This window comes from Limulus polyphemus, unplaced genomic scaffold (genome assembly GCF_000517525.1).
Source record: "Limulus polyphemus unplaced genomic scaffold, Limulus_polyphemus-2.1.2 Scaffold2260, whole genome shotgun sequence".
NCBI classification, from domain to species: Eukaryota; Metazoa; Arthropoda; class Merostomata; order Xiphosura; family Limulidae; genus Limulus; species Limulus polyphemus.
The window spans coordinates 137,617-158,540 of NW_013667870.1; the positions used below are offsets into that span (position 1 = coordinate 137,617).

General features: G+C 33.2%; 1 protein-coding gene across 1 annotated transcript in view; it reads left to right on the forward strand.

Annotated features, from left to right (window-relative positions):
• The window catches only part of LOC106466447 (mucin-17-like), a 79,527-nt gene that overhangs the window by 22,624 nt on the left and 35,979 nt on the right, over positions 1-20,924 (forward strand). The window contains exons 2-7 of the mRNA XM_022394447.1: positions 13,523-13,651; positions 14,095-14,250; positions 14,779-15,615; positions 16,686-17,873; positions 19,591-19,659; positions 20,329-20,431. Coding sequence (XP_022250155.1) covers positions 13,523-13,651; positions 14,095-14,250; positions 14,779-15,615; positions 16,686-17,873; positions 19,591-19,659; positions 20,329-20,431 — 2,482 coding nt within the window. The remainder of the gene's footprint in view (positions 1-13,522; positions 13,652-14,094; positions 14,251-14,778; positions 15,616-16,685; positions 17,874-19,590; positions 19,660-20,328; positions 20,432-20,924) is intronic.

Genomic DNA, 20,924 nt, shown 5'->3' on the forward strand with positions numbered 1-20,924 from the left:
CGGCTGAAAGAGCGAGCATGTTTGGTGTGTACGAGGATTCGAACCCGCGACTCTCAGAGATCAGAATGGCGAATGTTGTTAACGCAGTTTCCCCTGCACAATAAATAAGTCTCTGCTAAACTATGTTAGAAAGTTTACTAGTGAGTTATTAAAAACATTTTACACGAAGAGGGTGCGTAATTGTATAGCTTGCAGGACAAACAGACAAATTCATAAATAACGACCAAACATTTCTAATACCCCCATGACGGAAAAGAAGAAGAAAAACGAGTTTAAGTTGTTAAGCTTTTTTTTCCCCCTTGTAATATTGTTTGTTGCCTAGGAAATTCTACCTTTGTTTTGTGATTGCTGCTTTTAATAAACGTTATTCAAACTGAAGTCATGTGTTTGAATAACACATCCTATAGAGAAACAAAAGCATGTCTAAAAAGTATAGTACATTTTCAGTGCTTTCTAGGCTAAGTGTGGTCGGAATTTGATTCCGGATATTTACGGTTGCATCCAGACAGAAACTCACTCTGCATTTTGGGAGTGACGGCCAAATCCCACAAAATGATTAAAGAAGAGTATCTCCAGTATTGGCGGTGGGTGCCGTTAACTAGCTGTAGCCTGTCGGTTTAAAATTATGAGCAGCTATATGCAGGTAGCTCTTGTGTAGCTTTGTGCGAATATTGTGAAATAAACAGTGCTTTGTTTTGATGCTAAGACACAAAGTTTTAACATTTTTGTTAAATAATACAATAAAAATATGTAAATTCAACGCTTAACGGTGTAGCCGGCTTCTTAAAAAAGTTATTTAATTTGATGATTTCTGGGTTTGTTTCTTAGCCTAGAAAGTATATCACTTCCAGAGTATATCTAGAAAATATGTGTTCGTTCCTGCTCTGATACGTGTTTAGAAAACCTGATGGGCAAAACGTGTTTTCTTTGTATTCTCGTAGGAAGGGATTATTGGTATAATACCGATGTAAGTTTTCGACTGGGATTCTTTATTTACCACTTTAATAAAGTAATGTATAAAGTAAGATATATCCTTTACAACTTATGATTCTAGAACAAATAGTTCAGTTTGAAGCATTTATAACAGCCGTTATCAGTAACCTTATTATACTTTAGAAATGAATAAAACCCCTATAACCCTCTGTCATTTCGGTCTCTATATATCCTCTTTGTAACACGGTTTGTTTTAAATCCTTGGTGTGTTTTCTGTAGTCTGTTTCATCTGAGCATATTTTCTTTATTCTAAGAGCTTGACTGTGGGTAATGTTTCGTTTAGTGTGAGAGGGGTGACAGCTTTTATAGTGAAGGTATTGTGGTCTGTCTGTAGTTTTTTTTTGTACAAGTCAGTATGTAAAATTCCGTCTTTTAGAAAAACAGTAACTTGAAGAATGTTAAACTGGATAAGCGAATAATCACAGGTAAACTTGATTGTTTTGTGAAAGGAGTTTGTATTATTATACTCTTTAAGATTTCACATTGAAGCGTAATGAAGAGGACCTTACCAAGAACTTTATGGGAGTGAGTATTATGAACCAACCACTCCAAATTACGTACGAGTAAGTGAAATGTAAAAATACACGTTACTCATATTCTATCTATGCTTGTGTATTTTTTCTGTAGTTTGGATATTTTAGTGGACTAAAACTTTTTGCCCAGTAGATGAACACAGGATTTTTTTTTTAATTCTCTTGCTTCACTTCTCTGGATGAGGGATCGAATCCTAGGAGACGTTGGAAAAGATTAGTACTGAGAGCGACAACTCTCGAAGCATACAACGAATATACTATTCAGTATTTCCTACACGGTGATGGGTGAGAGCCTACGCCAAACTAGGCTTTGTGCATATTACTAAACCAAATCATTTTCAGAGCGTATGCAGAGCAAAATAAAGCTGAAATAAATTGTTGTAAAGTGAAAAATGAGGATATGTACGCTATTTGTACAAATTTGTATACAACACTAGTAAGATTGTGCTATTTGTCTCTCTTTTCTACATGCCTAATACTGTTTTATATAATGGTTGCAATGGTACCCATGGTAACATACTATTCGTATGTATGTAATATAAATTTTAAATCAATTGCACCAAAGAATGATACAGCATTGTCTTTATTAACATATATATATACTATTATGTCCATTGTTTACTTCCATATAAAAGTACTTGTTAAGCTAACCAATAGATTGTTTTTCTCTCGTCAGAGAATAATATAATTTTACATGCAGGGTTATCCATGTTTAATGTAATGGTCTAGGCGCTATTTAACTCATCAGTTGCATGTAGAGTTACTTTCACTTTACACGCAGGGTTATCCATGTTTAACGTAATGGTCTAGACGCTATTTAACTCATCAGTTGCATGTAGAGTTACTTTCACTTTACATGCAGGATTATCCATGTTTAACGTAATGGTCTAGACGCTATTTAACTCATCAGTTGCATGTAGAGTTACTTTCACTTTACACGCAGGGTTATCCATGTTTAACGTAATGGTCTAGACGCTATTTAACTCATCAGTTGCATGTAGAGTTACTTTCACTTTACACGTAGGGTTATCCATGTTTAACGTAATGGTCTAGGCGCTATTTAACTCATCAGTTGCATGTAGAGTTACTTTCACTTTACACGTAGGGTTATCCATGTTTAACGTAATGGTCTAGGCGCTATTTAACTCATCAGTTGCATGTAGAGTTACTTTCACTTTACATGCAGGGTTATCCATGTTTAACGTAATGGTCTAGGCGATATTTAACTCATCAGTTGCATGTAGAGTTACTTTCACCTTCATCTCTATTAAATAGATGTCGCCACTTTTCCTGTAAGCTAAAATTACACTCTTGCTTAAGAAATAATAAATGTTCACGTTATTAAGTGCTATATCACCTAGAATTAGTGTTCTTTCTGATGTAATGGCCTTTTCAACGTCCAAGGTTTTCATGTTTTGTTAAGGTATATAGAAGAACCAAGAACAACGAAACTCCGTCGTTGTTTTATGTATATCTTATTTTTAATGAAATTTAAATTGTTTATGTTGTTTTTGTTATAGTTTTGCAAGTCAAGTCAGCGAAATTTATATTCAATACATGCCACACACACATATATATATTTATATTATTATCATTTTTCTAGAATAATGTTTATTTTCTCCATACACCATCGTCATTCTGTTCGTTTCCACACCTCTTTTTTTTTTCAAAGACTAATTGTTCATTTAAAAGCAAACTTTAGACGCAATATTTTATTGTAGTTTGGAACAACTGGTTTAAGTCTATGTAAATACCCCCCGCCCCCCAGTGTACTGTGCATGTTGTGTAAGGATTATGTGGGAAGTACATTTTCATGGTAAATTTCACAGGCGTTTTATTTAGTTACCCTCCTCCCCCTTTCCGTAATTGACAAAAAACAGTGTTCAGTTGTTCAACACATCGTTTGTTCACCTATCTATAATGTAATACTGCTCAAAAACTTTGCCAATACATTTAGTTAGTTGACTTGTATTCTAACGAGAATTACCTGTACATAGATGTAAGCAGATTTACTGTTTATTTTCTGGCATCTCTGTAAAATAGTATTACAATATCTGTAGTTCCAAAACTACCTGATATTCAGTTGTAATTCTGCTAGTCCGATTTTTTTAATTCTTGAGCTGATTTTTTAAAGATCACATTTATAGTTTTGTTGAATTACAGTCCACAACAAGACAAATCTCAGTACTTTTGTTTGGATTGAAGTATCTTCAGCATGGCTTCCGTTAAAGAAATGTGCCGCTTGAGCTACACTAATGTCGTCTGTTTATTTTTCGTGCAGTCTTTCAGTATACTGCAATGTGTTAAGTAATTAATCAAATCAGTGAATAAAATTACTTATGGCTCTTCCGCTATGGTTGAGCAAACTACGCATGTCAGACAATATATATATATAGAGAGAGAGAGAGCGCGGCTCATGTGGGAACGGGAAATAGCCACGTTGTGTTGCATAATTCAGTTGATGAAGTCATCATAAGCCTATTTTTTGTATTCTAAAACTAAACCATTTCTGACTTTAGTACTCATTTGGGTATTAGCAGGGTTAATATGCCATTAAGTTTTTCTTTTCTTTTTTTAAATGATACAAAATAAACATTAACATATAATCTTGCATGATGGAGACCTACGACTTTTACGATAACAATACTCAAAGCTCATTTATATTACTGTCCAACTGGTTTTAGTACTCTGATCGAGGCCTAATATTAACCATTAAAAATTACTACTTTGTCGGAACCTGCTCTATCAGGATACTTATAAGTAATCGTAATTTTTTCTTCTTTTTTTAAAAACTGTCTGCTGCTATTACATATTTGGCGCCTGTCTGTTCGGTCAATAAGCATAAATTAGAATTATCATTGATCCCGAGATTAAACTGTTTGAAATCTGGCAGTGTTTGTACACTTAGTTAATATATGTGTGAGTTGTCCCTCCGTGGGTCAGCGGTAATTTTACGGACTTACATTGTTAAAATGCGGGGTTCGATTCCTTACGAGGAACAGACTGCAGATAACCCATTGGGTAATTTTGCGCTAAAAAACAACAACAATAAACGTGTGAGTTAAGGACGTCACCTGAGCTCTTTCCTCATTGGGTAAGAGAATCCAAGAATTTTGTACGTCGTTACAAATAATAAAAACTTTTCATGATCTCTGTTCTCATTGTTGTTTACTTGTATGATACTTGAGCTGTTCTTTACTGATCAGAAGCAGCCTGTACTTGTATAGGTATTTGAAAAGCAAGTAACATTAAGACTTTCAGTTTGTCTCTAAACACTTCAACGTACGCGTTTTCTGTCATCATCGAAATTTGAATCTCGTCGAGAAAGAAACGCGAGACCTAGTCCGTTCTTGGATTCACCACTGGTCATCGAGTTAGACCAGTTTCAAGGAATTCCACTTCCTTTGTCAGTAATCGTACACTAGGGCAAATCGAAAAACAAAACCAGATGTTTTGAAGTTGTGGATAACCTAAACACCATAAACATAAAACATATAGTTCACCACTACGGAAGACGTGTAGTTTTTGTTCACCACTACGGAAGGCGTGTAGTTTTTTGTTCACCACTACGAAGGCGTGTAGTTTTTGTTCACCATTACGGAAGGCGTGTAGTTTTTGTTCACCATTACGGAAGGCGTGTAGTTTTTTGTTCACCACTACGGAAGGCGTGTAGTTTTTTTTTGTTGTCTTGGATATTCTTCGTTGGAAGACAGACGTAATGGCATATCTTCTTAAAGGGTGGGGACAGAAAGGTGCAATACATATATTTCGGAAAATTATATAGAATTTACAAAATTTGTGTATATTGTATTTTTAAGGCATACTACTTCACGTGGCTTCCTATTGGTGTCTGTCATTTTACCGTAGTTTACCCAAGTTGAACCATCGTTGTAACTTCTCCATAAATAGGCAACATACTTGATGTAGTAAACGTTACTCTGTTTAACATGCATATATTTTGTAAGTCATCTTTATTGGTCTTTTCTGTATTTACTTATTTATCGTTTTATCAACATGGAATAAATCTAATAATTGATTTAGTTTACCTCGGTGCAGATTGGAGGATTATCTTATGAGCTTAACTTATTTTATCTTGAGAAAAGAATCAAATGTGATATTATTGTAGTTTACAAGATTATCTGGAGGATCAGTAGTATATATGCCTCTGATTTCTTTCTGCTAATATTCTGAATACAGTAGGACGAGAGGACACAAGTTTAAGATTTGAAAAAGATAAGCTCCAGTTAAGACAGTTTTATTTTACAACAGGGTTGGTTATTGGCTTATGGAATGAGTTACCGTTGATTGTAGTGGAGGTCGTCGGCACTTTACAACAGCCTACAAGGGGTAATCAATAATTTCCTGAAAAATAAAGGGTGGGTCTAAGTTTTTCCCATTTTATCAAAGGTGGGTGTACAGGACAATATTTAAAGACGAAATAGTGTTTTTTATATTTTTTGTGCGTATGTTGTGTTGTATATTGTAAAAATATTCGGGTCTTATACCAGGGTAACGTGACGTATTTTTTATATTCATTGGTATTTTAAATATACGAGTTGGCACGTCATTGTTTTAAGCTGTTTCTATGATATATATATATATATATATATATTTGATGTATAGTAATTCTGAATTGATCAATTCTGATTATATTGTTTGGTGAAAGATTGACGCCCGTATAATCGCTTTTGTATTCAGTGTAGACTATGTAAAGTAGGTCTAATTCTTGACGTAATTTAAGGTTTTATTCATAATCCCGCTATTTTTTTAACCACTCTTGTTCCCGGCAATACCACGTCTGCGTGACCGATACTCTGCTATATATAAAAACAACTCAATCTGTAACTAAATGTTACATTTATTTCATATTAGGATTCGATGTTGATATCATTGGAATAAAACCCTTCAGATATAAAATTATATATAACTACAGAATGGTGGAAAAGCCACCATGATGTTGTTGTTTTTTTTCTAGGTCCTTCCCTTACAGAAGTTCTAAATGTGCACCATTGAAATCACTACACAATGTCACAACGGGATCACTTCCACACGTTCTTGCAAGGTTTATGTCTTTCCTAGCACTTATTGTAACAAAAGAAAATGAGACAGAAGTGAAAAACAAACGTAACTCGAAAGAATCATAGTAAATGGGGGATATAGGGATGGTGCGTGGCTTTTGTATCTCTTGTGTTATTTCCGGGATCATTCCATATTACGTTTTGTTCTTCCTCTCCATCAATCGTTGGTCCAGTACCCCAACAGACATATTAAAAAACAAAAACCATATCAACTTTACCCAATATTTCTAAGTTTTCTTTGTGCGTGTGTTTGTTGTTAAGCGCAAAGCTACACAATGAATTATATGCAATGTGCCCACCGTTAGGATTGAACTCCAAATTTTAGTGATACACACCTTCAAGTTGTAACGGTCTAAAATAACACTCCTCTACAACCAGGGTTTAATAAAAAAAACAACTTAATAAAATTTAACAACACTTGGAATAAAATTTAGCACTTATCAAAAACACAGTTAATAAATCCTTACCTGGTCAGGACTTGATACTAATGTTAATAAACAATAAAACATAAGTATCAGTATTAAATATTTCAAATAATGGAATCAGGAAAGGGTACCTTAAGAAGAAAAAACACAATATTCCAAAATCACTTTTCTATATCAATAACAACATCGAGTGACAAACAGCAATAATTCACCAACTATATCTTTCACTGACTATTTTGAGTCTCAGTTTTTGAAGCTTATAGCAGGGTATTTATTCACTCCGTTAGGTCACGAGAGAACATCTCATGTGATCATAAATTTACATAATATTTTACTACATTAATAATATCTGTATGTCACCGCTAAGGAAGCTGGTGTCAGTTTCATAATACATATTTACTCAAAATAAACGTGATCAGCTAGAAGGTGAGTTAGTAGTTTAATGTAACTAAAAAATCATAGATAAATTAAACGATAGAAGGAATAATAAATGAACGACAAACAAAACCATAACAACAACAACAAAAAAAAGGAATTCGCTATCTCACAAAGCTTATTGCTGAGCTACCGAGGGTGCATTATTTAATTTTTCTAACGCTTTCTAAGTGCTAGCCATCTGTTCTCATGTGTTTAACGATGAAAGGAAAAATTAAAAACTTTAAATGTTACTTGTAACCAGGAAGAAAATTGTTGCTTCTCATATGAAACATTTTTTGATTGTGATATTTTGTATTTGAATGCACAAAGTTTATAAAAGGTAAGGGCGGTGCTGTGTATTTAAAGTAATTAAAAGAGTTATGTGACCTGCCTAAACTAATCATGTATGAGGTTATTGCACAAAGTTCTGAACAAATCTGATGGCCGTGCGGAGCGTCTCGGTAACTACAAGACTAAATTATTCCACAACAAATGATACCCATCAAATACCTCTGGTACAAAAGAAACTTTGAACCGAATGACCTGATAAAAAACGACTAACCGATCGACTTATCTAGTAAGAGACACCAGATCAAGCCATACTTTCAAAACCTTGATATCGAGTGCAAGTATTAAAATTCAATAGGGTGATGATACCAGTACTCTAAGTATTTATAAACAAATGAAGAAATACACACACACACACAAAACTTTAACACATAAACAATGCTGTCCGAGATGGGGCTCCAAGAGATGAGACATATATTCTCCAATTACCATTCCCTTTGCAATCCATAGTACAACCTACCCTCACCCCTCCCTCACGAATATGGTGACGTCGCCCGTAATTTCCCAACTCCTAATTTTACTTTTGCATATAATTTCATGAACTTTAAAATACTTCCCACGTGCACTTTTAATGTATAGATTATGGTCCAGTGTTTCACTGGCTACGGTTAGCAAAAAAATTGTTATTACAACGTTGTTATTCCTTTAATAACATCTCCAGAAACTTGCGCTATACAGTTCTGTACATTTCCTGTTTTATTTTATTTGTTTGCTTTTGTTAACGTGCTTTAGTTTTCTACGGAGGCAGAAAATTCCAGGTAGCTATAGAATTTTTCCCCAACCGAAAGAAACGAAATAGTAGTATTGCTTTTATTAGTATAGTACCGGAAATATCACACGAAGCAAAACTTCCTTTTCCACGACTCAATTCTGTTTTTTGCCCCCAGCGATAATTGGAATAATTACATTTTTATGGCTGTGACTTGCCCCCTAGCGGTAGGGGAATGACCAAATAACGAGCGAGGTAACCTCTGACACATTGCCAGGGTATTTTGTATGCAAAACTTGTTCTTACCTTAGCGCAAGCATTTGTGGGCATGTGATAGCTGGCGGATCTTTCCAACAGGTGGGCGTGGCGAGGTAAAGGGGGCAGTGACTGCAGGATTTTACACAAAAACAACAACACCAAAAAAAAAAAAGCCGTCATCGGTTGTTGTTATTTCACTTCGGTTTAATAGTTCTGAGGGTAAATTTAAAATTTATTGAAACATGACAGAATAATAGTAAAAGTGCGGTAAATCATGTTGAAGATTATAAGAACCGAAAAGGTATATATATATATATATATATATATATTATTCTTTTGATAAAGTATTTATGCTTAGATTTGTATACCAGACGTTAACATAAGTTTCCGGCTCGAACGGGCTTAGACATAAAAAGTCCAATGAAGTATTAACATCTCTAGGTATTATTTCGTTTTATCAATCGTTGTCCGAAATGAGCTTCACATAGATATATAAAACAATAACTTTCAGTGGGTATTTTTAAATACATTTATCCGACATCATTGGAGAAGAAATGAAGATTTAGTGTGATGTCTAATCACTTTTCACCACAAGTAAAAATGAAAGGGTGGATTGGAAGCAAAGGCTAAGTAAAACGGAATATTTATTTTTACAAATAGGTGATATAAATCTGGAGTGTTTTCTGAAATATTTACGAACAGTTAAATTGTAAGTGTATCCAGTAGTTTATTTTCAGAAAGATAAAAGTTTTTTTTGTGTTAAATCCTGGTTGTCGCATTCTCAGCTTACCCCCCAGAAACCGATTTCATAACGTTCGTATAGACTGAGCCACAATATGATTAAAACCACCATTCACATGCTTTACTGCGGGAAACAAATTCTTTGTCATGTGCGCAGTTCCGGTTATATGTTACTGGTAATAGCGTTATATATGCAAACTAACATATGTTAATTAGTTTGTCTATTTAGTACTTTATTTATTGGATTTCTGACCCATTTCTTATATTGAACATTTCCGCAATTTTGTATCTCGTTTAAAATGGTTTATTTCATTTAGTTGTCTTATATACCGGAGTTATCTAATTATTGATGACATCCTTTACGTCAGTGTTTTCCAAACTTTAAATAGAGGCACCCCCTTAACTCAGTTAAGTTTTCGTTGCGCCTTCATATTAAAATACTTTTCGCAAGTGACAACATCAAAATTAACATTTTCTTACCTGTTTTTGATATATTTTTAATGAAAAAAAAAATGCTTGTCAGGAAGTAAATGCGAGAGCAAAACAAAAGCTTTGAGAGTAAAACGATAGTTTTGTTAGGCTATCGTCTTCTCCAACTATTCTGTTTCATTCGTCGTTATTTTTGGGCTCTCTCGCGTAATGATAAAACAATGCGTTTCTTTATTAGGAATAAATATTATTGGCAAGGTTAATTGAGGAATGATATTGCATCGTTAGTGAAAGAATGATACGTACGAGGTTGAAAAAAGTTATAAGTTATGTATTCGGGGATGAAATACCGAGTTCTTCAGTACCGGTTCGTTTTGGAAGCCGGTACCGACGTTTGTTTTTGACTTGACTTTTCCTTGGCAGCTCAATTTGAACAGCGCACAAAGAGCTATCGTTAACATGCAGAAAACTTGACCCCCCCTAGACTGCTCACCGCTGGAATTACTGTATTTCACATCATCCACATCAACGAAAGATGTAAGAATGAAATGGGAAATCATAGCCCATAAAATCGATTGTACTACCCACCTAAGCCTATGTAGAGGTCTACTCTAACGTTATTTCTTTTATAAAACAGATTGTACTGTTTAAAAATTGTACAATAAAAAGTCAAATGTTTAAACAAAGTTCTCAGTGTATTGGATATTGAAACCAATTCTTCTCAGAGAAATGACAGATTATTCCATGTGTTAAGCACTGTTAACAATATTTCTGGTTGTAATAATGTGCCTTATTCATCTTATCATAAATTTGATACTCAGGAAAAAAAGTTTTGTTGTTTTTTCAGTCTAAAAGAAACAAGGTTCTATGAACATCATTAAGCCAAAACATTGACAACATCCCCCTCCCCTTTTTTCATACTGTAGCTGCATTTGTCATTTGTGACGTGTAAAATCGTTCGCCAGTTCCATTGTTAAATATAATGCACCATAGAACTGAAGCCTTGTCTGTCTGTGTATGATTGTATCATCATATACTAAATGTTTGGTGGAGTTATTGTTAGCAAATTTATTTACTCCGCATAATGACGTGACCTTCGGTGGCTCAGCGATAACCTTTAGGTCTCATAACACCAAAATTCATTCAAATCCCGTAGCTGACAGTACGGAACAGATAGTCCATTGTGTGATTTTGTGCTAAAACAAAACATACAAACAAACTTACATAATTTCTACTTGTACTCGTACATTGTGTGTCAACTTAATAGGTTGAATTATTCTAGGATAAACACCTTAACAGTGACATATCACTGTAATCTAACATACGAACACCAAACGGCATTAGTAATCTCGTGCAGTGTTTTCTCAGCCACAGATCCTCGGTCTGGCGCCGGTTTGTCACAATCACCTTGCTGGTTCGTGGTGTTTCACGAAAACAAACAAACAGAATTCGTATATTTTAACGGTCTGCGACAGTTTAGGGAAGCAGCGAGCCAGTCCCCGGTATCGCAGAAGTTGAGAAACGCTGTTCCTGTGAATAGGCAGTTTAAATAAAAGCAACAAGACGATTTTACTCTTAAGCGATGTCGGTTCAACTGATAGTAGAACACTCGCCTGGTGTGCGATAGGTCTCGGGCTCGAACTTATGCCGAGTGAATAAAGAATTTTAAAATACGACAAAAAATTAGCAAATAAAAAACAGAAGAAGTACAATATGGATAATACATATAGGTTAAAGTGCTTTAAAATATAGTAGAGAAACAAATTGGTATACTTGTTTCAGTGTGGTTGTATTTCGCATTGATTTTCTTCCTTAAGTTCCATGTTGAGTGTTTGAGAATGATCTCGCATAGTTTAATATTAGGTATTTTTATGATGTGAATATGTTATATAACCTATAGATAATATGTCAGTTGTATTTTTATGATGTGAATGTGTTGTATAAACTACACATAATATAGCCTTTGTATTTTTATGACTCGCGTATGGCAGTTGATTACATAACCCTAATTGACGAGTGGATAGTAATTATAACGAAATTAAATGTTTGAAATGCAGCATGTATAATTCAAGGGCTGAAATTAATTAGAGAAGTTTATTATATTCAATTGCCATTTTGGCACAAGAAATTGACCACTACATACAAAATACTGAAAATACATTAACATGTATCGTTTTTTCAGTGTTAGATTATTGTTGCCCTTAGAAATAATTGGGGCAGACATGGCCAAATGGTTAGCATGCTGGACTAAGGAGGGTTCAAGGATCTATGGTTCACATCCTGTTGTCAAATCCCATTATTCAGAGTAATTCAAAAATTGGCAATGGATGCTGTTGCCTAGCTGCCTTCCCTCTAGTCTACTAGTTCAAAATTAGGGACAGCTAGCAAAGATAACCTTTGTGTAGCTTTTCATGAATATCCGAAGCAATGAAACTAGATTTTACTGAGACTCTGTGGTTTATTGAGTGGAATTTTCAAAGTGGATTACTTGTTGCCCTGTTTGTTTTTTATACAACACAAAAACACGGGTATTTGTGAATTCAGGCATTATCATGCAGTTCACCCCTCTGTTGTACATTATTATTGCACGAAGAAACAAAAAAATTTAGCAATAAAACATTTAATTTGATACATTCTTCAGGTAATAATTTATGAACTTGACATTTGAAGCAACTCTTCTCATCTGCATTTGTCCCCCAGTGGCTCAGCAGTAACCTTGATGAAGGCTTATAAGGTTAAAATCTAGGATTCAACACCCTTGAAGACACAGCACAAACAGCTCATTGTTTAAATTTGTGCATAAAACAAAGATCTGCAGCTAGCCATCTTGACTTAACTCTTTCAGATAATAAAAATACTTTTGAACCACAAGATGAAGAAACAACTAGCACTATAAAAGCATCATTATAGCATTAATATTGTTAATGAATGAATGAATAAATCCATGTCTTATTAAAGATAAAAAATATTTTTGTCAAGCCTTTAACATTTAGCTTTTTCTCCAGACATGTGTCATAGGTAAAGCTTCTATATAATATTTTTTCTATCTAGTTACAGTTCTATATCATTAGTTTTGTATAGAGTTAAAGAAAGTGTTCATAAGTTCGTTTGCATGTGAAAGCCTTTTGTTTTTGTAATAAGGGTCGTCGTCAATTTGTCACAAAGGATTAATGTATCTGCCTATATCGTGGACAGCTGGAATTTTACCTCTGATACACAAGTATAGCAGTCAGCATGATTAACTTTTGAAATATTACATGTATGGCTAAACCCAATTTATCAAGACATTGTTACAAACCTATCATTAAATGAGTCCTAGTTTGAAAAAGCCAAATATGACCTGGGACTAAAATGCTCCAGTGTTATTTTCATTGAAGTGGAAGATTAGAATAATGCTGTTCACATGTTGAGTATGGTTAAACCGATTCTAGGAAGTCAACTTGTGGAAATGGTGTACTGGAAATTGCTGATTTATGTTTTAGATTGTGCTTGGTTAAATCTGTATTTATATATATGTGTGTGTATTATATATATATATATATGTAAAAGTAATTAGCTATTTGTTATATTTTGCTGTTGTTGTTTCTTTAGGGACCAGTTATTCTTACCTGAGTGGGATGTACAGCAGTAATTTTCATGCTCAGTCCAACTCTCCATTTAGAGTGCCACCAACAGGAATAATAATGAGGCAATTTTGGCCTCCTACACCACCACCAGATAGTGAGTGTACTTGTATTCTATATACTCGTGTGTGGTTCTGACAATGTTGTTGAAGATATGATTTAAAATGTTTAAAAAATATTTTCATAAGTTACTCCACAGTTTAAGGGTACAGATATTCAGAGTACTTATAAAACATTCTAAAAAGTGTAATAAGTATTTAAAGTCTGTAAGCTGGGAGATGAGTAAGTTTCTTATAGTTACCCTATTCAGTATACTTTCATGGTGAAAAAAAAATAATGCTTTTTTTTAAAAATTTTAGCTAACATAAAATGTTGTTTCAGAGCACAGACTACAGAAGTAGGGAATAGAATAAATTGTCAGTTAGGCACAAAAGTACATTTTGAAAGTTTTTCATCTATTATTAGATATAAAAATATATAAAGTGATGATTTATGTTATGTCTTAGTTACTAAAGTAAACACATTCTGTATTTTTTATAGGTTACAACAGATATGGCATGAGTAGTAATCTCTACACAATGTTTCCTCCGTTGGTCCCCTCTACAGATTCTAATCCATACTCCAGTCAAGGTTATATTTCTCGGTTGGGACAGTCACCTGCACCCTATAGTTCTCTTTTGGAAGCAGCACATAAAGGTCACTTCTTTTTAGTTTTGTCATATTTTTTTTTCTCCCCCCCCCCTTTCATGTTTCATGAATTTATTTCATGTTGCTTATGTTTCTGTTGCTTATTTCTGATTACATTATGAATCATTTTCTGTTTTTTGTTCTTCATTTTTTTTGTAATATTTCTCTCATTTTATAATTTGTTTCGGTTGATAAGTTAATGTTTTTGTTTCTTCCAGTTAATAAAAGATGTAATATATTACAATCCAAGTTATTTACTCATTGTTGCCTTTTAATGTCATAAGCCACCTTACATTACCATCATCATTTAATACAACTCAATAAAATTTTAGTATGTTTCATATATTTAAGTGACATTTAGTTAAAGTCCTGGAAAAATAAAAGTAAAGTCAATAATTAGCATATTTTCTAGAGAAGTGGAAACTGGTCTAGTAGTTCAGTTAGGGAGGGGGGGGGACATTAAATATTTTCTGGAGTTTATACGCAAACTTTTAATAGTATTGCATCCTTTTGGTAAAAATAGATTTTATTTTACAGAACCCACATATTTGCCCCCAGGTTTAGCACTGGCTTCATCTTTTACAATGCCCAGTCATGTAGGTCACACGGCACCTGTGCCTTCCCTAACACCAACTCTTGATCGTCATCCAGGATACAGTCACTTAGGTCTAGGAATGGATGTTGGGAGGCGCCCTCTGTTGGTAGAAGAAAAAGAGTTTCAAAGGGTTGAACGTGGAGTGGAAGACTTTGAAAGGATTCTGAAGCACGAAACATCAAGTATCAGTTGTCATCACAATGCTGATCGAACCAGACTTGCCTGCAGTACTGTGGAACCTCCTGTAAGAGCTGTCGAAAAGCAGTCAGATTCATCCATTAGTCTTGGGTTGCGTGAAAAGTTTACAGAAAGCAGAAATAAACATCGTGAAGAAAAACACAGAGAAAAAAAACAGCAACGCCCAGACTTTGAAACACATCATTTAGATGGCAGGCTAACAAATGGTAGCTTACTACAAGCTAGAAGAACTAAACCCAACAAACCTCGGAGTGTAACCTCAAACGGTGAAGCTGACAAAATCCACAAAGAAAAAAAATGTGCACAATGCTCAGCAAGTTTAGCTGATAATATAGAAATTATCAACAACCCTCACTGTGTAGCCAAAACAGGTAAAGTGAAGGGTACAAATAACCGGGAACCTAAGGAAAATTCTGCCCCTGTTCCACAGAAAACAATTTCCTGTTCATCTGTAACTACAGCTGTGGCCACATCAAGTGACACTGTGGCAACTACAACAGTTACTTTTACTGAACAGTGTTTGACACCTTCACTGGCTGTTTCATCAAATACATCACCAGGTCTAGGATGTAATAATACTGGTAAGTTAGCTTATTACATTCAGTTAAATCTCACTTATGATTTCAAAAAAAACTATAATAACTAGTGGCTGTGTGTGTGTGTGTGTGTTTCTTGATGCACATGTGGAAAACGTAAATGAAACATTATTACTTGGTAAAGTACTATTAATAATAAAACATAGATTGACTGAATAAAGGTTTTATTATTAATTAGCTGTCCTGTTATCTAGCAGTTGATTCAATTGTTCCCCTTCATACTTGTTACAGTAACAATATTTTAATAGCTTCTTCCCCTTTCATACTTCTTACAGTAACAATGAATTAACAGCTATTTCAAGAATCAGGTTGAATTACTCACCCCCCCCCCATATTTGTTAGAATAATAATACTTTAATAGCTTCTTTCCCTTTCATAATTGTTACAGTATCAATGATTTAACAGTTTCTTTGAATAATCAGGTTGAATTGCTCACCCCCCTCCCCATATTTGTTACAGTAACATTAATTTAACAACTTCTTTCAAGAATAAGGTTTAATTCTCCTCAAACTTATTACAATAATGATCATTCAACAACTTCTTTCAAGAACTGAGTTGAATTTCCCCATATTTTTTACAATAGAATAATTTATTAGCTTCTTTCAAAAATCGGGTTGAGTTCCCATATACTTGTTTCAGTAACAGACATTCAATATCTTCTTTCAAGAATCTCTAAACTTAAATCTATTGAAATAAACTGTTTCTGATTTGAAGAAGAATGTATGAAACCTATTCAAGCTACTCTACTCTTTGATGACATAATTTCAAAATTTCTTTATTTTGTATTAAAGCTGTTTTTATTTCTTAGACTTTGTTAATAATTTTTATTTTTATTTATCTGTAGGAATGCTATCTTTTTACATAAGTTTTTAAGTTATGTGGATATGATATCTGTATATTTAGTGTGAATAATTAACTTTGTTAACCTAACATATAATACGATATGAAAAGTTAGAGCTTGTTGAAAAATGGGATGTTAGAATACAAAGAGTTTGGGCTGTTTTCACAGTATTTTTAAAATTTAATTTTAAGATATTTTCTTAATATTATTCCAGCTGTATCATCATTGTGTCATCTGACCACTGTTCCACAAGTCACAACTTCTCTCTCTTTACCTTCTTCAGTGCCTGCTGAGAATTTTAGGATTTCACAAATGCAAGACAAACTTAAGGTTACTGACCTTTTACATAAAGGCCAAAGTTGCGTATCACAGATTGTAGACTCACAAAACAGTCCATATCATAAAAGTGACAGATTGAATTTACAAAACAATCAGGTAGTTGGGACAACAGATTTAACAGATCAGTCTTGTAAAGCAGTTCAGAAAGTCCATCCAAAAGCCTGTGAGGATAAGAATAGACCGAGTAGTTCACCATCTAATCTGAAAAGCCCTCCAAGTAAAGTCCATACTTCTCTAACTACTACTGAAGTAAGCAAAAACAGCTATCCAATGGAACCTTTATCTATGGCCTGCTCTGTTACTTCAGCTTCTTTGAGAATTAATAATTCACCTTTATGTGAGGTAACAAGTCACCAAAAGAACCACATAACTCCTGCACCTCTCTTGCCAACTGGAGTTCACATAAAACAGGAGAGAATAGATTTAGAGAACCATTGCTCAGTAAGTAACGCATGCAACACCTTTGTATACCCTCATTGGCAGGGTTTGAGCATACCTAGAAATGACATGGCTGAAGAAAACCATGGTGTCATCAACTTAAGCATACCACGTCGAGTCCCTAAACAAGAACCTTTAGATTTTGCCTTACCTTGTCAGTTATCTTCAGAATCCATGCCAAAGATGAACCCTTCCCCAGAAAAAGTTCAGTCAAACTTTATTTCATCTAGTAGTGATGCAGATAGACCAAAGTCTGGTGAAAAGCCCCAACAATCTATCGTATCAGTCAGACTTCAGTTGAAAAATAACCCAGATGCTGCTTCAGCCTTCTCACTGGTGACAACATGTATGACTCCCTCTCATTCACCAGTGTGTTGTACTGCCCAGTCAGTGTTATCCAGCCAAACTGGCATGTCAAGCCAAAAAAATGTACATGTTTCCAAAAGATCAGAAACATTTGTTGTCACAACAACTACTGCTAGTGTTCCGAATCACAATCCAGCTTTTTCAACAAGACTTCATCACTCAGTGGCTGTAACTCTAGCTTCGTCCCCTACTGGTGTTATCCCTTCTGTTGTTAGCTCATGCCAACCAAGTTCTGCAACTTTAACCTTTCCCTCCACAGGTGAGAATCACTTCCACTTTTAACTTAAATTTATTTATCTATTTTTTGGGTTTTTCATGTAACTGAAATTCCAATACATGTTTTTAGTTCATAACGAGTTTTGAGACTTTCTTTATCATCTTCTTATTGGTCAAGAATATCTTTTAAAAATCCACACAATGATGAGAGAGTTAATTTGCATAAATTTGTTCATTCTTCTACTGGATGTTGACTTAAGATTAATAAACATTACTTAGTGATTGTAAATATACTTTTAATAGAAGACTTACCAGTTTGTAACTTTCTTAATTAGTGATGTGATTGATTCTAAAAGTGTCACAAATTAAGTTTTGCAATAATTTGCATGTGTTTTAATTTTCATTGAGTAAAAAACAAAGATCTGCTGTTTTTATTTTTATGGTCAACAAGAAATATATATATTTTAAACGAGTGAGATAACTCATTTGCTTATTGTTAATCTGAAAGCTACAGAATGGGCTATCTATGGATATTGAAACCTGTTGCTTAGCATTATAAGCCTTCTGACTTACCACTGAGCCACTGGGGGCATGTGAGACAATTCATGTCAAAGAATTAAATATATATATATATGTATATATTTTTTTTTTAAAGCAATTGCAGGAGGATGGTTGAAACATCAGTTTAATAAACATTTTCAAGTGATTTCTGTAGGTTGTCTAATTTATTTAAATAGTTAAATAATATATTTACATGTAGACCCCTGGATGAAGTGTATGAACAACAACTGTTTGATTTGCACGCCCTGAAATTTATATATTTTTTCTTATTTATCATATAGTAACTTGAGAGTGACATTTCAGGTCATTATTAATTTTTGTGATTTTTAAACTGTAATAAACAAAAAACATGCATACAAAATTTAATTGCATTAGACTTATTTTATTTTCCACAAGGAGTCTTGTCTCTTGAGCTGTGACTATTTGAGTAAGCTAGCTACATAATTAATTAATTTTTCGTTAAAAAGTTATATGTGTAATATTTGTTATGGTTTTTTTGTGTACTATTATTCTGTATACACTTTTTAAATCAGTTGTGTTAGAAACCTTTAATAAATAGATTTCCTACACCTTTTAAATTTCTGTTGAAACATTAAAATAAATTGATTTAATTTATGGGTAAAATTTTAATGGAAAAATTAAACCACCTGCTATTACAAGTGATCATTAAACTGCATTGCTCCTTGAGTTACCAACTATTTCAATAATGATTTTGAAGACCCATAAAAGAAAAGAAGAAAAAATATGCTGTATTATTTATTCTACTGATAATTGATGAAGGTGTTAAACCAAAAATGTTAGGCTTTAACTAATTTTTCTTTGTAACTTTTCGATGGAAATATTTTTTTTTTGGAGAAGAAGAAACAAAAAGGAAAAAAAAACATTTAAAGTTTAGACAACATAGTAGGTGATATATTAAAGCTTTTCAGCTGTTTAACACGAATTAGTCCACATGTAAAAAAAGTAAAACCTGTTGTTAGATGAGTTTATTTGCATGAAGGTTATATATTTCTTATGTTCCTATAATTGTGGATCAAAGATCATCAAGTTATGTTTACTAATGCAACTAAGAGTGCAAAAATTAAAATTCTTTTTTAATAGAATATCCATATTATAATAGCTTAAAGGGATACTGTAAAGTAGTTTAATGATCTTAAAATACATTTATTTGTAGAATAGTCCTTTTTTGTTTTTACTAGTTAACACAAACATACCTGTTGGAATTGCAGTAGCTCAACAGAGGCAAGCTTTATCAACAACTTCAAATGGTGAGTTGTAGTTTGTTTCATGTTTTTCTGTATTATGTTTTGGTTCGAATATTTTTAAAAACTGTTAGTGTAAACTATAAAGAGAATATGGTGAGATGGATATGAATAAGCTTGAGCATTTATTTAAAAGTGAAGAAAGTCCATTAAATTTGGCATTGTCTATCTTAGCTAACAAGGCAATTAATTTAATAAGATCTTAGAAAACAATACTATTAAGCATTGGTTTTTGAATTAGATTTATTGGAAAACACAAAGTTATATTTTTTAGAAGATTTCACCAATTATTAAACCATAATAAAACTTGTTGGAGTTCCATAATCCAACAGAACAACTTGAAGTTGATTTTTCTTTAGGAATTTTAATATGTCTAATTACCTCAAAATAATCATAATCCCAACTACTACTTCTAGTTTCTCTCAGCTATGTTTCTTATTTACTCAGAAATAAGCTATCTCATAAAGACTTACACTAACTTGTGCATACTTAAGATGTATCTAAGTGGTGTAAACACAACAGAAATAACGCTTAAAAACAAACAAGCAATTCCTTATTTTTTAAGTAAAATTGTGCTGTAACAATAAGGTAAAATGTTTTTAGTAACGAGCTTTGTTCTTTTATAGGAACACTGACATTGTTTATTTACAAGTTAAACATTTTGATACTCCATAGGTAAAACTGGAGTGAGAACTAGTCCAAACAGATCATTAGCTGTATCATCTATGTCATGTGAAAGCTCAGATAATACTGCACCAGAAAAAGAAAGTTTTTCACAGTAAGTTTTGATTTTAGTTTCATTAATTTTAGTAAGATTATACATAATTAGCTTGATTATCAAAAAATTATTTTTGTAGGCTGTTGTATTTAACTAATTATTGAAAAATGTTTTATCTTTAGCTAACTTTGTATCTCATAAAATTTAAATACTTTGAGTGCAGTTATTTAGAGAACACTTAGTTTTTATACTGTAACAAACGATAAAATTGTGGCGGACTGCTACAAGTTCTTCAAATACCTATAGAATGATAGGTTTCTTTATAGTGAGTGTAAAACATGTAAATACACCAGTTTGATTATAAATTTATGTTATATTATATGAATATATATCTGTGAGTTTGTTTGAGTTTTTTTACTCTTGTTTTTTAAATAAAATGACATCATTTTACCTTTAAAAATATTATGATACTTATTTACCTTATTTCTTGTAAATACTTGTACAATTACTTTAGTCTTATTAAGTAATAAATAATTAATTTTTGTTAGTAGGG